The following is a 15,390-nucleotide window of genomic DNA, read 5'->3' as shown; positions in this document are numbered from 1 at the left end:
TGTATACCCTCTATCACCACTCATGGTCGTGGAGGGTATAATAAAAAAACATATTCTCTTTTCCTCCTTTAAAACACTCTGTTTCATTATACCGTCCACCACCATCAGTGGTAATAAGTTTGTCATTTCGTGTGTAACACCAAAAAATATTCATCTGAGACCCAACAAAGTATATATATATACAGTCGCGAGCAAAACTGCGTACATGTTTAGCCAATAAGACTTAAAAATGCTATAAAACCCATAAAATAAAGGAAAATAATTAAGTTTTCAATTTAAAATATTCAGTAAAACAATATAAAAAGAAAACAAAATTAAATTCATTCATCTAAAGATTAAAACATATTTATAAATAAAGTCGAAGTATCCAGTTTTGCACGTTTAAACGTTTTAAAAAAATTTTGATTTTTAATATTTTGTGTAAAGTCCTTTTGCTTTTATGACACTTTTTATACATTTAGGCGTACTTTTGACTAAGGTCTCAATGGTCCGGTGCGGAATACTAGACCACTCCGTTTGTACTCTCGACCAAAGTTCTTTAAGATTTCTAGGTGCATTATCGAATTGCGCAAGACGTTTTTTTAACAAAGCCCATAAATTTTCAATTGGATTGATTTCCGGGCATTGAGTTGGCTATTGCATCGTTTGAAAATTCTGCGCTGAAAGTTGGAGCATAACCTCTGACTCTGGATATGCACATTCTTCCACAAAATCTGGAATATTGGATTGAAAATGCTCAAATAATCGTCCTTTTCATTATAGCATCTAATTTTACTAAAGAACCGAGATTCTACCAAGTGAAACAATCCCACAGCATCAGATTACCACCCGCATGTTTCAGCGTTTCTTTTACTTGGTTCTTTTTTAAGCTTTCATAAGGGCGGTGCCAGTAATATTCCTTGCCATCAGACTGAAAACGATTAGTCTTCGTTTCATCGGACCATATAACCCTTCACTGGACCATATAACCATTTTTCCAGTCATTAACACTCCAATTTTTGTGCTTCTTGCTAAATTTAAGACGATCCTTCACATTTTTTTTTCTGATAACGCTGGTGTTTTCTGCTTTACGCCTGATATAAGGCCAATTCTACGAAGAGCTCTCCGGGCTGCCCATTCACTTAAGGACTTATTTATGGCGACAGGAGCCTGTTTTTGGTGTTTTTACCTGTTTGGATGTCAATTAACGCTCCATAGTTTCTTAACTTCTGGTGTGCTTATATTTTTATACCCTACACCACTTTAGTGGGGAGGGTATATTGGGTTTGTGCTGATGTTTGTAACGCACAATAATATTGTTCATATACCTTAAAGTATACCAATCGGCTTAGAATCATTTTCTGAGTCGATTTAGCTATGCCCGTCCGTCCATGTAATCCTTGTAATCAAACTACAGGTCGCAATTTTGAAGATAATTCAATGAAATTTGGTACATGATCTTCTATTGTCCTAGGGACGAAGCCCATTGAAAATGGTTACAATCGGTCCATTATTTCACCTAGCCCCAATACAACTGAACCCCCGAATAGGGCTTGTAAACCTTGTAATCAAACTACAGCTCGCAATTTTGAAGATAATTCAATGAAATTTGGCACACGATCTTCTATGGTACCAGAGACGAAGTCTATTGGAAATGGTTAACAGCGTTCCATTATTTCACCTAGCCCCATACAACCGAACCCCAGAATAGGGCTTGTAAACCTTGTAATCAAACTACAGCTCGCAATTTTGAGGATAATTCAATGAAATTTTGCACACGATCTTTTATGGCACCGGAGACGAAGTGTATTGAAAATGGTTAACATCGGTCCATTATTTCACCTAGCCCCCATACAACTGAACCGGACTAATATGGCTTTTAATTTCATAATTAAGTATAATATACTCGTATCTCGACAAAAAGCTGCAAAACGTTCAAACATACAAACAAACAAATATATATATATATATATATATATATTCCCATAGCCCCCATACAAAGCTACATATTCCCGGAAATTAATTTATCGTTAATAACTTCCTCAAATATATCGGTATCAACCCAAAATTTTGTACAAATTCACATTATTTGAACAGGAATCAAAACTACGGACTTAGATCTGTATCGGTCCACAATTGGTCATAGCTCCCTAAAATCACTTAAACAAGCTTAATTCAATGATAGATAAAGCTATCGGAATTAAATTCGATATGAATATGTTTTGTGTATAAATATTATTTACTTTGCGAATTTTTTTTCGGATCGGTCCGACGTGAATTTGTTTCGTATATGTATATATAAATCATTCGTGAAAATTTTCCACATCGGTCCATAATTGGTTACATTCCATATAAGGAATTTTTTCAGCATCGGTCCATAACTAGCTCCCATATAAGGTTCACTCCTGAAAACCACTTAATAACACATAATTTATTATTAAACTCGACATGAGTGTGTTCTGTGTATAGATAAATCATTTTGATTATTTTTTTTTTTCGAATTAGTCCATTATTGGTCATAGTTCCCATATAAGTTATCGGTAGGATCGGCACATTCTGACTTCCTGTCAATCAACCTAAGCGCCATTACAGTTTGTTAAAAACGCCAGCAGCATAAATTCTCGGACAGCGACAACAACCCTTATATTTCGATAAGTAAAGTCCGTTTGGAGAACGTTTGAGAAACTTCTCGATTTTTATTATACTCAAGCAGTAAAAAAGTAAGTGCATCCTGCATTTTATCATCAATGTTATTTATTCGTCTTAATAAATAACAAATTTCTTCATATAATGATTGGAATTTGTTGAAATAGTTAAATTTTTATTGGTTTAAATCAGTGGTGCTCAAACACATACTACCATAGTTTTATTTATGTTGGTAAAGCAGCAGAGAACAGAATTCAATTCAAAATAAAAGTATACTAATAAAATTACTACAAACTATAAAGTATATGCTAACAGTCAAATATTTATTATGGATTTTGACAGCCAGCGTATATCAAAGTCTATATGTAAACAACTATCAACTGTTCTCTCATGTTCTCCTACATTAATTCGGCTTTCTCAAAATTTTGTTGTAGTATTTCTGTGTGTATTGTAAAAAAATCGCGCACAAACCTTACTTCGACAAGTGCTGATCAGCAACTGATTTGATTTTGTTTTTCAAGTTGAGTGCAAACCAACTGATATTGCTCATTATAAAAAGAAGAAGAAATTAAACCTATAATGTATTACACAACAACATACAACATCAACTTAGCGTCAGCAGAATTTTCTTACGCTATCACGCGTGCTATGAAATGGCAATCTTGAGCTCCTCTGGTTTAAATGACAACTTTTTACTAATTTCCTGATTGCCCGAAATTGGAAATCTCCATTTGATATACATAATATATGTTTAACATTTCCTAAAATTTGTTTAACAATCTTTGGTCTGTCTTCATATGCACAAACGGAAAATAATGTTTAGAATTATCTATCCAAAATTTTTAAAAATCACAATAAAAAATCAAAGAAAATATACAATTTTGTACTAAAAATTTGATTTTTTTGAAACCGGTTAACCGAGACTTAAAAACCGCATAACCCAGTTAACCGAAAACCAATGTTTTAAAAAGACCGGTTTGCGAAAAACCGAAATAAGCAATAAAAACCGGTTTTTCGGTTAACCGGTTTATAAACACTAACAAAATTACTTTAACGTTCATTACTGGTTAAAAATTACGAGATAAAATTTGACACATGTAAGTTCCTCGCGAGCTAAAATCTCTCTACCAACTTGTATACTCCCCTTATAAGATTCCCTTCATAAAATTACTTTAACGCTCATTGCTGGCTTAAAAATAAAAGTATAGCGATGAAATTCGACTAAAGTAAGTTCCTTGCGTGCCAAAATCTCTTAACCAAATTTTATGTGGATCTATAATTGACCCTATCTTTCCCCCTTTAAGGTTCCTTTCAGAAAATTATTCTAACGCTCGTTACTGACTTAAAAGTGCGAGTATTGAGATGAAATTCGACATAAGTAAGTTTCTTATAAGCCAAAACCTCTCTACTGACTTTTATGACATTCGGCATATGATTGGTCCCCATATAAGATCCTCTTCAGAAAATGAAATTCGACACACATAAGTTTTATATGAGTTAAAATCTCTTTACCAAATTTATTGAGGATCGGTCCATAATTGACCCTACCCGCATATAGAGTTCCTTTCAGAAAATTACTTTAACGACCATTTTTGGCTTAAAAATACGTGTACACTGTAGAGTTATGAAACTTGATTTAAGAACTTTTATAGGAACTCAAATCTTCTAACCGAATTTCATGCGGAAAGCTTCGGTTTGATAATAAAATTCTATCAATCGGGTATAATAATTAATAATTTCATTTAATTTTAGACGAACTCTATTAATTTATCATTGTTAAATATATTTCTGGGCAGTCCCCTGAAAAGTTTAAAAAACTATTATTATAAATTTTTAATTTAAAATAATATATACAAATTTTTAACATTTCAGAATGATGCTACAATATCATTTTTAAGAGCTGCTCGCAGTGGCGAACTAAGTAAAGTGGTGGAGTTCTTAGAGAGTGGCCAAATTACAGATATCAATACCTGCAATGCTGTAAGTAAAGTGAACTTTTTGTTTTTATTATTTACTAGATAACCCAGTGTGCTTCGCTTCCCTAGAAACAATATAAATAAAAAACCCTTTACGATATTAAATTCATCGAACAAAAGACAGTTGTTTTGTCAACATTTCAATGCCATAGTAAACACATTAAAACTAAGGTAGGTTCTAGTGGAACCTGTTACATAGTCCGGTTATTTTCCGCGAATTGTTCACATGGCTTTCGGTATTGCATGTAAGAAATTTGAGGATTTTAGCTATAATGGTTTCCTAGATATACGATTTGTATTTAATTCACCACGCTCCCGTTATCCCACAATTTATTATACAATTGTTTACATGAATGTCAAAACTGTTCGTGAAAAATTTGAGCATTCTAGCTCCAATAGTTTCCCCGATACGGGGGCAAATCAAGCCCCCGTGACCGCCAATTTATTAGGCAAATACTAACATGGATGTCAATTTTTTTTACAAAATTTGAGCATTAAAGCTCTAATAGTTTCCCCGATATACGATTTTTTATTTAATTCTAATGGGAGGGACACGAGGGATACGAGTTTTCCAGATATACGAATTTTGATACTAACTTTATATGGGGGATGACACGACCACTATTTCTTATCCGCCCAATTTGCACAAATTTTTTATGTATATTGACACTGTAGTTTATCGTACAAAATTTGGGAACTGTAGCTGTTATAGTTTCCAAATTTACGTCCTTTGTATTGGCTAGCAATATAGGCGTGGGATGCTAGTTTTTCCCATTTTCCCCCAGAATTCAAATATGTGTCAAGTTCTTCGTGCATAATTAGAGGACTCTACCCAGTTTCTGAGAAATACTACTTTTAATACTTATTTAGTAAGTGGGCGTGACAGTTAGCCCACTTGGAATTTCAAAATAAAAGCACAAATTGTCCAAAGGAGTTCAGATAGCTATTTCTTAAAAATTTTTTGATTTTTTTTTTAAATAATTATTTTTTTTTCAAAATGGGTCCTTTTTTGTTTTGATTAAAAAAAAGCTTATACAATTTCATTAAAGGGCTTTATAGTTCCAAAAAATAATTTTTTAGCTCAGGAATAATTTTTTTTTTTCAATATTTGGCATTTTTATTTTTTTGTATTTTCTTCACTCAAAAGAAAGCTTGAACCATTTCCTTTAAGAGCTTTGTGGTCAGTTTGTGGGATGTAAAGGCTCATATGTGAAAAAAATAAGTAAGAGTGCTATATTCGGCACCAGCTACTTTTATATTAATACTTTTTTAATTGATCAAATATTTGTAGAAATAAGATTTATCATGTCTTAAATAGAAAAACCCCAAGATTTAAACAGCTTAAATCTGTTACAATTAATTTCTTTTAAATTTTTAAAGCGCCCTAAGATATGCTTTAACGATATTTAATAATTTGTGTGAAAGATTTAAGGAAATTCAAATTCTCGGGCAGGACCTAGTATGGGGATATTACAGACCGATCGTAAAAAATCTTAAAGTAACATTTCTGTATATAGAAGCTATATTTCAGTCAAATTTTGTATCTACATATATCGTAATTTAGTAATAAGTAATGTGTGTTTAAGAGATTTTCGTAAGGGAACCTTGTACCAAATTTTATATGGATATTTTAATTAAGTAATGAGTTATGTGCGTTTAAGTGATTTTCGTAAGAGGACCTTGAATGGGAGCTATGACCAATTAACGACCGATCGGAAAAAAATTTCACAGTAACATTTCTGTATATAAAAACAATACTTGTACCAAATTTTATATGGATATCTTAATTAAGTAATGAGTTATGTGCGTTAAAGTGATTTTCGGGAGGGGACCTTGTATGAGAGCCGATCGGTATGGGGATATGACCAATTATGGACCGATCGTAAAAAATCTTTAAGTAACATTTCTGTATATAGAAGCTATATTTCAGTCAAATTTTGTATATATATCGTAATTTAGTAATAAGTAATGTGTGTTTAAGAGATTTTCCTAAGGGAACCTTGTATGGGACCGATCGCACCCATATTATGAACCGATCTTGAAAAAATCTTAACTAATATTTGTGCAACATTTTGTAACAATAGCTTTATTTGGTAATGAGCAGGGCAACCAAAAATATGCAATATCATATTTTTTGCTGCGCGTCATATGGACACGCAAGTAGGCTATTTATCCATTTCAGACAATTTAACGAATTTTCGCATAGATTTGTAAGAGCGTATTTTGCATATTTTGTTCTTTACAGCATATTTTTGCATATTTTAAATTTACAGCATATTTCCGCATATCTTACTCATAATCGCATATTTTTTTATAATGTTGTTTTCAAATAAAAACAGATTGAAAAATTTTTTTGGGAAATTAATGAATAACTAAAGATAGGATTTTATAACCCCGATAATTTGTATCTCGTTATTATATGTATACGGGAAGGTAAGCTGGCGGAAAGGTCTCCGTGTGCTTTACCGATGTCCTTTAACTAAAGTACAATTCAAATGACTAGAAATGAATTATCTGCATTATAAAATCCTACCTTTAGTTATTGCCAAGTTGTTATAATGGGGTAAATAAAATTTTAAACCCATTCCCTAAAAATAAATTCATATAGTTAAATTACTTTTTGATGACACAAGAATGAAGCTTGTGTAAAAGGGCTGAAATCGATCTACAACCGTACCCCTCGAATTGGCCTCTCGAGCTCAAAATTATGTTAAATGTTTCAGTACAGATTGGACTTTCAGATAACATAACGGATTTTATAAATGAATGGTTCTTCCCGCTTTTATAAGGTCTCAAAAATGGTAAAAACGGTGTTTTCATTTGGAAAATGGGAAAATTTTAAGTGCATATTTTGTATATCTTTAGAGCATATTTTTAGTTTTTAGAGCATTTTTTATGCGCATAAAACACTTTTTTTAGAGCATATTTTTGCTTGCCCTGGTAATGAGTAATGTGGGCTCTTAAGAGATTTTCGTAAGAGGGCCTTGTATGGGAGCTATGGCCAATTAAGGACCGATCGGAAAAAAAAATTCACAGTAACATTTCTGTATATAAGAGCAATACTTGTACCAAATTTTATATGGATATCTTGATTTAGTAATGAGTTATGTGCGTTTAAGTGCTTTTCGGGAGGGGACCTTGTATGGGAGCTATGTCCAATTATGGACCGATCCAGAAAAAATTTTCTCTATATGAATTCTATTGACATAGAATTTTAATTTGTAAAATTGTTTGAAGATATCAACATTCTGAAGGAAGTTATTAACAATAATCTCATTTTGTATGTACTTTTGTTATGGGAGGAAGAATAAAGTTCTCGTGTAAAAACAAATGTGTGATGATTTTTCATGTAATTATATTGCAAAGTTTTTCGTGAAAATTGCATAAGAATGTGTAAAAATGCTCATTTTTTCTGAGTTGTTTTAAATTTTGATTCATAACTTTTCCCGATGGGAACCGATTTTGCTCATTTTCAATACCATAGGACAATAGGGAATATGCTGGCCAAATTTCAATAATTTATATCACTTCGTTTTTACGTGAACGTGTTTTACACAGACAGACGGACATAGTTAATCGACTCAGAATTTCATAAGGACCAAGAATATATATACTTTGTTGGGTCTCAGATGAATATTTCTTGGTGTTACACACGGAATGATAAAGTTATATATACCCTCTATCACCACTCATGGTGGTGAAGGGTATAATAATCAAAGTGATTTATCTATACACAGAACATACTCATGTCAAGTTTAATAATAAATTATGTGGTATTAAGTGGTTTTCAGAAGTGAACCTTATATGGGAGCTAGTTATGGACCGATGCTGAAAAAATTCCTTATATGGAATGTAACCAATTATGGACCGATGTGGAAAATTTTCACTAATGATTTATATATATATATATACATATATACAAACAAATTCACGTCGAGTTTTACCCTGATAGCTTTATTTATCAATGAATTATGCGTATTTAAGTAATTTTCGGATGTGGACCTTATATGGGAGCTATGACCAATTATGTACCGATCCGAAAAAAAATTCGTAATGTAATTAATATTTATACACAAAACATATTCATGACGAATTTTATCCCGATAGCTTTATTTATCAATGAATTAAGCTTGTTTAAGTGATTTTAGGATGTTGACCTTATATGGGAGCTAGTACCAATTGTGGACTGATCTGGGAAAAATTTCACCGAATGATTTATATCTATATACAAAACATATTCACCTCGAGTTCTACCCTGATAGCTTTATCAATCAATAAATTATGCGCATTTGAGTGATTTTCGGATGGAGCTATGACCGATTATGGACCAATCCGGAACAAATTTCGTAGAATGATTTATGTATATACAAAACATATTCATGTCGAATTTTATCCCGATAGCTTTATTTATCAATAAAATATGTTCATTTAAGTGATTTTTTAAAGTGGACCTTATATGGGAGCTATGACCAATTGTGGTCCGATACAGATCTAAGTCGGTAGTTTTGATTCCTGTTCATATAATATCAAAATTTTGTGTTGATACCGATATATTTGAGGAAGTTATTTACGATAAATTAATTTCCGGGAATATGTAGCTTTGTATGGGGGCTATGGGAAATTTTGGATCGATTGTTACAATTTTAAACATAATTAATCTATAGATGGAAAAAATAATGTGTAATAAAATCTGTCGAATTATCTTTGGTAGTTTCTGAGGAAACTACTCAAGAATTAGGGAAAAAAAACTTAATTTTTTTGAGGTAGTCTAAAATTTTTACTCATAATTTTTTACGTTGTGAACCGATTTTGCTGATTTGCAATACCAAACTAGTTAGGAAAACAATGAAGATTCTCAGTGAATTTGGTTGATTTCATTTGCTTAGTTTTAACGTGAGCGTGTTTTAACCGTTATGTCAATACCCACTTACACGGGTATAATTTTTGAAGTGATATATCTCGAGATCTATATATCGTATCGGCTTGAAATTTGGACTATGCCTTCAAAGTAATGTTTTCTATATATTTTCCAAAAATTAGTTAGATATATAGTTAGTTAGATATTAGTTAGATATATAGCCCTAATAGTTTCTCAGATATACGAATTTTTCTATTTGATTCATGTGGGGGCTTCAAGACCCCCTAGATGAAAGACCGATTTTTTTCCTCCAAAATGTTCAAATGAATATTTAAGTTCTTCGTGCAAAATTTGAAGAATTTAGTTCCATTAGTTTTCCAGATAAACGAATTTTTGTCTTTAATTAATATAGGAGGTGCCGCTCCCCTCATGCTTAGTCCGCCAATTTATTACCCAAAATGTTTAGATGGAGGTTAAAGTTTAAGAATATACAATTTTTTGCAATTACTTCACGTGAGAGGCACCAAAATTGGGGATTCTAGCTGTTATAGTTTTCTAGATCTAAATATTTTAATAATTAGATTTTAGTATTTACATACTTCATATGGGAGGTGCCACGCCAGCTTTTGCTGAACTCCCTATTTTTGTCCAAATATTTGTATTTAAACAAAAGTTACTTGTACAAAATTTGTGGACTCTATACGTGGGACCTCGCTCATTTGCAATTTCAACATAAAAAGCAGTTATAAGCCCTTCCAGACATACAGGAAGAGATTGTGAAAATTTCAAGAAAATCAGTTTAGATGTTTAAACTGATTAAATAAAAAACCCACTTAACGATTTTGAAAATTCTAACTACAATAGTTTTCCAGATTAACAATATGTTACATATGAGAGATGCCAAGCAAATTATTGCAAGTTCGCCAATTTCTATCTATCTGTGAAAAATTTGTATTTAATTCATATATGTGGTGCCAAGCGCCCCATTGAAAGTCCGCCCGTTATGCTCTAAATGTTCACATGAATGTCAAAGTTCTTCATGTAAAATTTGAAGATTCTAGCTCTAATAGTTTCTCAGATATACGAATTTAGTTCATGTGGGGGCTTCATGCTCCCCAGATGAAAGCCCGCCCTTTTTCCTCCAAAATATTCAGATGAATATTAAAATAATTTGTGAAAAATTTGAAGAATCTAGTTTTATTAGTTTCCCAGATAAAAGAAATTTTGTATTTAATTGATATGAGAGGTACCAAGTACCCAATTGGAAGTCCGCCCGTTCTACTCTAAATGTTCAGATGAATGTCAAAGTTCTTCAAGTAAAATTTAAAGAATGTAGCTCTAATAGTTTCTCAGATATACGAATTTTTCTATTTTATTCATATGGGGGCTCTAAGCCCCATATGAATAATATATATATATATATATATATATATATATATATATATATATATATATATATATATATTTATTACCGATTTTCTATTTTTACCTCTTGTATCAATATCCAACATACCCCGGTATGTATACAAATTATATGTCAGTTATCGGAGAGAAACTAGGTTTCATTATAACTTTCATGTTTTATTATTAGAATTTTATATATTCTTGTATCTTATGAAAATAAATTATACTAAACAAAAATTTCGTTTCAAATACAGTCATGTGTCTTCATTCATAAATTTGAATGTGATATATTTGTGGATCATGTAACATTAACAAATATGCGCCGATTTTGATGAAATAATATTTTTTATTGTATATGACTTAGTAATTAAAATTATGCTGATTTTTCTATTTTATTCATATGGGGGCTCTAAGCCCCATATGAATAATATATATATATATATATATATATATATATATATATATATATATAGATATATCTATATATATATATATATATATATATATTTATTTTATTACCGAATTTTCTATTTTTACCTCTTGTATCAATATCCAACATACCCCGGTATGTATACAAATTATATGTCAGTTATCGGAGAGGAAACTAGGTTTCATTATAACTTTCATGTTTTATTATTAGAATTATATATATTCTTGTATCTTATGAAAATAAATTATACTAAACAAAAATTTCGTTTCAAATACAGTCATGTGTCTTCATTCATAAATTGAATGTGATATAATTGTGGATCATGTAACATTAACAAATATGCGCCGATTTGATGAAATAATATTTTTTTATTGTATATGACTTAGTAAATTAAAATTATGCTGATTATAATAATTTTATTCTCATATAACCCAAAAATATTTAAGTTTAAATTGAAAAATTTAATTTTTGACCATGACTTAGCAATCTTTTTTTGCAAAATGTTCCCTACTTACGAAAGTAAAAATTCTTTAATACTGATCGATTTTATACACCTTATAAATAATATTATAACAAGTAAGAGTGTTATATTCGGCCATGCCGAATCTATATACCCACCATCAAATCATCCTTATAAATAAACTTTGATATTATCGATCTATGTTGAATCATATGTCGATATTATTATGAACATCAGGGAAATATTTGGAAGAGGGAATTTAATAAAGGCTTAAGCATGGACCGTGCTCTTCCGAATTAAAAATATTAATTTTGTTTGATCCAATATTTATAACCATAAACTCATACAAACTTGTTTATGTGAAATTTCATCGCTGTAGTCGCATTTGAGCGTTACAGCCAGTAACGAGCGTTACAGTCACTATCTGAGGGGGACCTTATATGGAGGGGTGGGGTCAGTTATCGACCGATCCCCATAAAATGTGATAAATAGTTTTTGGCTAGTACAAAACTTGTTTACGTAGAATTTCACTGCTGTAATAGCATTTTTGAGTCAGTAGTGAGCGTTTAATAAGTAATTTTCCGAAGGGGACCTTATAGGGGGGTATGGTCAATTACAGACTGGTCCTCATAAAATTTAGTGAGAGATTGTAGCTAATACGAAAATTGTTCATGTCGTACTCAGTACTCGCAGTTTTAAGCTAGTAATGAGCTTTAAAGTCATTTTCTGAAGGGGACCTTACAAGGGGGATAGGGCTAATTAAGGACCGATCCTTATAAAATTTGATAAAGAACTTTTGGCTCACACAAAACTAGTTTGTACCTTAAAGTTATTTCTGAAGGAGACCTTAATACGAAAATTGTTCATGTCGTACTCAGTACTCGCAGTTTTAAGCTAGGTAATGAGCTTTAAAGTCATTTTCTCATAAAATTTAAGAAAATGATTTTAGTTCCTATAAAATTTTTTTTATGTCGAATTTTATTGCTATATATGTATATGCACATATGTTTCTTAAAGTCAGATATGAGCATTAAAGTCATTTTCTGAAGGGGCCCTTGTATTGGGGGTAGGGTCAATTATGAACCGATCCTTATAAATTTTACGAAGAGATTTAAATTCTTATACACATGTTTGTGCGAATTTCATCGCTATTGATGCTTTTCTTAGCCAGTCATGGGCGATAAAGTAATTTTCTGATTGGACTTTATATGGGGGGTAGGGTCAATTATGGACCGATCCTTATAAAATTATATGAAGAGATTATGTTCCCATAAAACATGTTTGTGCCGAATTTCACCGCTATTGATGCTTCTCTTAGCCAGTTATGGGCGATAAAGTCATTTTCTGAAGGGACTTTATATGGGGGGTAGGGTCAATTATGGGCCTATCCTTATAAAATTTTACAAAGAGATTTATGTTCCCATAGAACATGTTTGTGTCGAATTTCACCGCTATTGATGCTACTCTTATCCAGTTAGGGCGATAAAGTCATTTCTGAAGGGGACTTTATATGGGGGGTAGGGTCAATTATGGCCTATCCTTATAAAATTCCACGGAAAGATTTATGTTCCTATCGAACATGTTTGTGCCGAATGTCACCACTATTGATGCTTCTCTTAGCCAGTTATGGGCGATAAAGTCATTTTCTGAAGGGGACTTTATATGGGGGGTAGGGTCAATTATGAGCCTATCCTTATAAAATTTTAAAAAGAGATTTAGGTTCCCATGAAACATGTTTGTGCCGAATTTCACCGCTATTGGTTCTTCCCTTAGCAAGTTATGAGCGATAAAGTCATTTTTGAAGGGGACTTTATATGGGGGGTAGGGTCAATTATGGACCTTATAAAATTTTAAAAAAAGATTTAGGTTCCCATAAAACATGTTTGTGCCGAATTTCACCGCTATTGGTTCTTCCCTTAGCAAGTTATGAGCGATAAAGTCATTTTTCTGAAGGGGACTTTGTATGGGGGGTAGGGTCAATTATAGACCGATCCTTATAAAATTTTACAGAGAGATTTAGGTTCCCATAAAACATGTTTGTGCAGAATTTCACCGCTATTGATGCTTTTCTTAGGCAGTTATGGGCGATAAAGTCATTTTCTGAAGGGGACTTTATATGGGGGGTAGGGTCAATTATGGACCGATCCTTATAAAATTCTACGAAGAGATTTAGGTTCCTATAAAACATATTTGTGCCAAATTTCACCGCTATTGGTTCTTCCCTTAGCAAGTTATGAGCGATAAAGTCATTTTCTGAAGGGGGCCTTATATGGGGGCTAGGCGAAATTGTGGACCGATATTGCCCATTTTCAATACCAAACAAACTGCATCAACTAGAAGTATCTGTGCAAAATTTCAGCTCGCTAGCTGCTTTCATTTGGACTCTATCGTGTTTTCAACAGACAGACAGACAGACAGACGGACAGACGGACGGACATGGCTAGATCGTCTTAGAATCTTATAAGGACTCAGAATATATACACTTTTATGGGTCTTAGATGAATATTTCAATGTGTTACAAACGGAATGACAAAAACAATATACCCCCCATCTTTTTTGATGGTGGGTATAAAAGTTTTATTCAATTATCTTAGCCGGTCACTGAGCAATAGCTTCTTGAAATCAAAATTTTACAAAGTCAAATTCTGCATAATGTACATTATACGTTATGAAGGCGTTTTTTCTTTTGGTTTTTTTTGCATATGATATTTTTGTTAATAGGAAAGCAATAAGAAAACTTTAACAAAAATTGCTAAAATTTAATGGTTTATGATCAAAAACTATTTAATTTATATATTCGGACGTTTTATTACATTAGTTTTAATAATTATCTGAATTATACACTAGAAATGTATAAAAAGATGAAATAGCCATATAAATTGTATGACATACCCGGGTATGTTGGGTATTGATGTACGTAATTTTGCTCGGGTATAGACAAGACGGTTAACCAGACAGACAGACGAACATAGCTAAATCGATTCAGCATTTCATATGGAGCCAGAATATATATACTTTGTTGGGTCTCAGATTAATATTTTTTGGTGTTACACACTGAACCACAAACTTATATATACCCTCTATCACCACTGATGGCGGTGGAGGGTATAAAATATCAATTTTATAAAATTTTAATTTATTTTATTTTCCCGTTTATTATAGCAATAGCAAAACATAATGAACAACAACAACGTTAAACGAAATAAACACACAAAAACAATATACACAAGGCAATGAAACACACAGCCATCCAACATAGGAAACTGAATACTCCAAGAAACAAAAACAACATACAAATGGCAATGAAAGACACAGCCATCCAAACTAGGGAAGCCAAACGGGACTGGCTTTTACAAATCCCGGGGTTCGGGATTTGAAAATTGCAATCCCGGGATCCCGGGATTTTACGGAATTCGGGATTACATGAATTAATTATTTTTATATGAAAATCTTAAATCATCATATTTGTAAAGAAAATTTTTTAATTTTGTGGAAATTTAGCAGACAGAAGATATATTTAAATTAAAACAATCCAATTAATTCCCAATTTGAAATAAAAACTTTCAAAATTGCATAATTTCTGAAACTTTTTAAATAATACTTACTTCCTAAGTAAAAATAAATTTCTAGTTCCGAA

At 31.9% G+C, this 15,390-nt stretch overlaps 1 protein-coding gene across 4 annotated transcripts in view; it reads left to right on the top strand.

The window, feature by feature from the left end:
• LOC119607810 (myb-like protein D) overlaps positions 1–14,936 on the top strand; it is a 95,103-nt gene extending 80,167 nt beyond the window's left edge. For all 4 annotated transcript variants that reach the window (XM_037961915.1, XM_037961914.1, XM_037961913.1 and 1 more), the window contains exons 3-4: positions 4,498–4,605; positions 14,916–14,936. In XM_037961915.1, coding sequence (XP_037817843.1) covers positions 4,498–4,605; positions 14,916–14,921 — 114 coding nt within the window. In that variant the 3' untranslated portion in view covers positions 14,922–14,936. The remainder of the gene's footprint in view (positions 1–4,497; positions 4,606–14,915) is intronic.
• The last annotated feature ends 454 nt before the right edge of the window (positions 14,937–15,390 follow it).

The sequence above is a fragment of the Lucilia sericata genome, unplaced genomic scaffold, assembly GCF_015586225.1.
Source record: "Lucilia sericata isolate MDLA Ls3-8-SP2 unplaced genomic scaffold, ASM1558622v1 Contig000752F_arrow, whole genome shotgun sequence".
Classification (NCBI taxonomy): Eukaryota; Metazoa; Arthropoda; class Insecta; order Diptera; family Calliphoridae; genus Lucilia; species Lucilia sericata.
The sequence above is the reverse complement of the archived record's forward strand: the minus strand, read 5'-3'. Positions and strand labels throughout refer to the sequence as shown.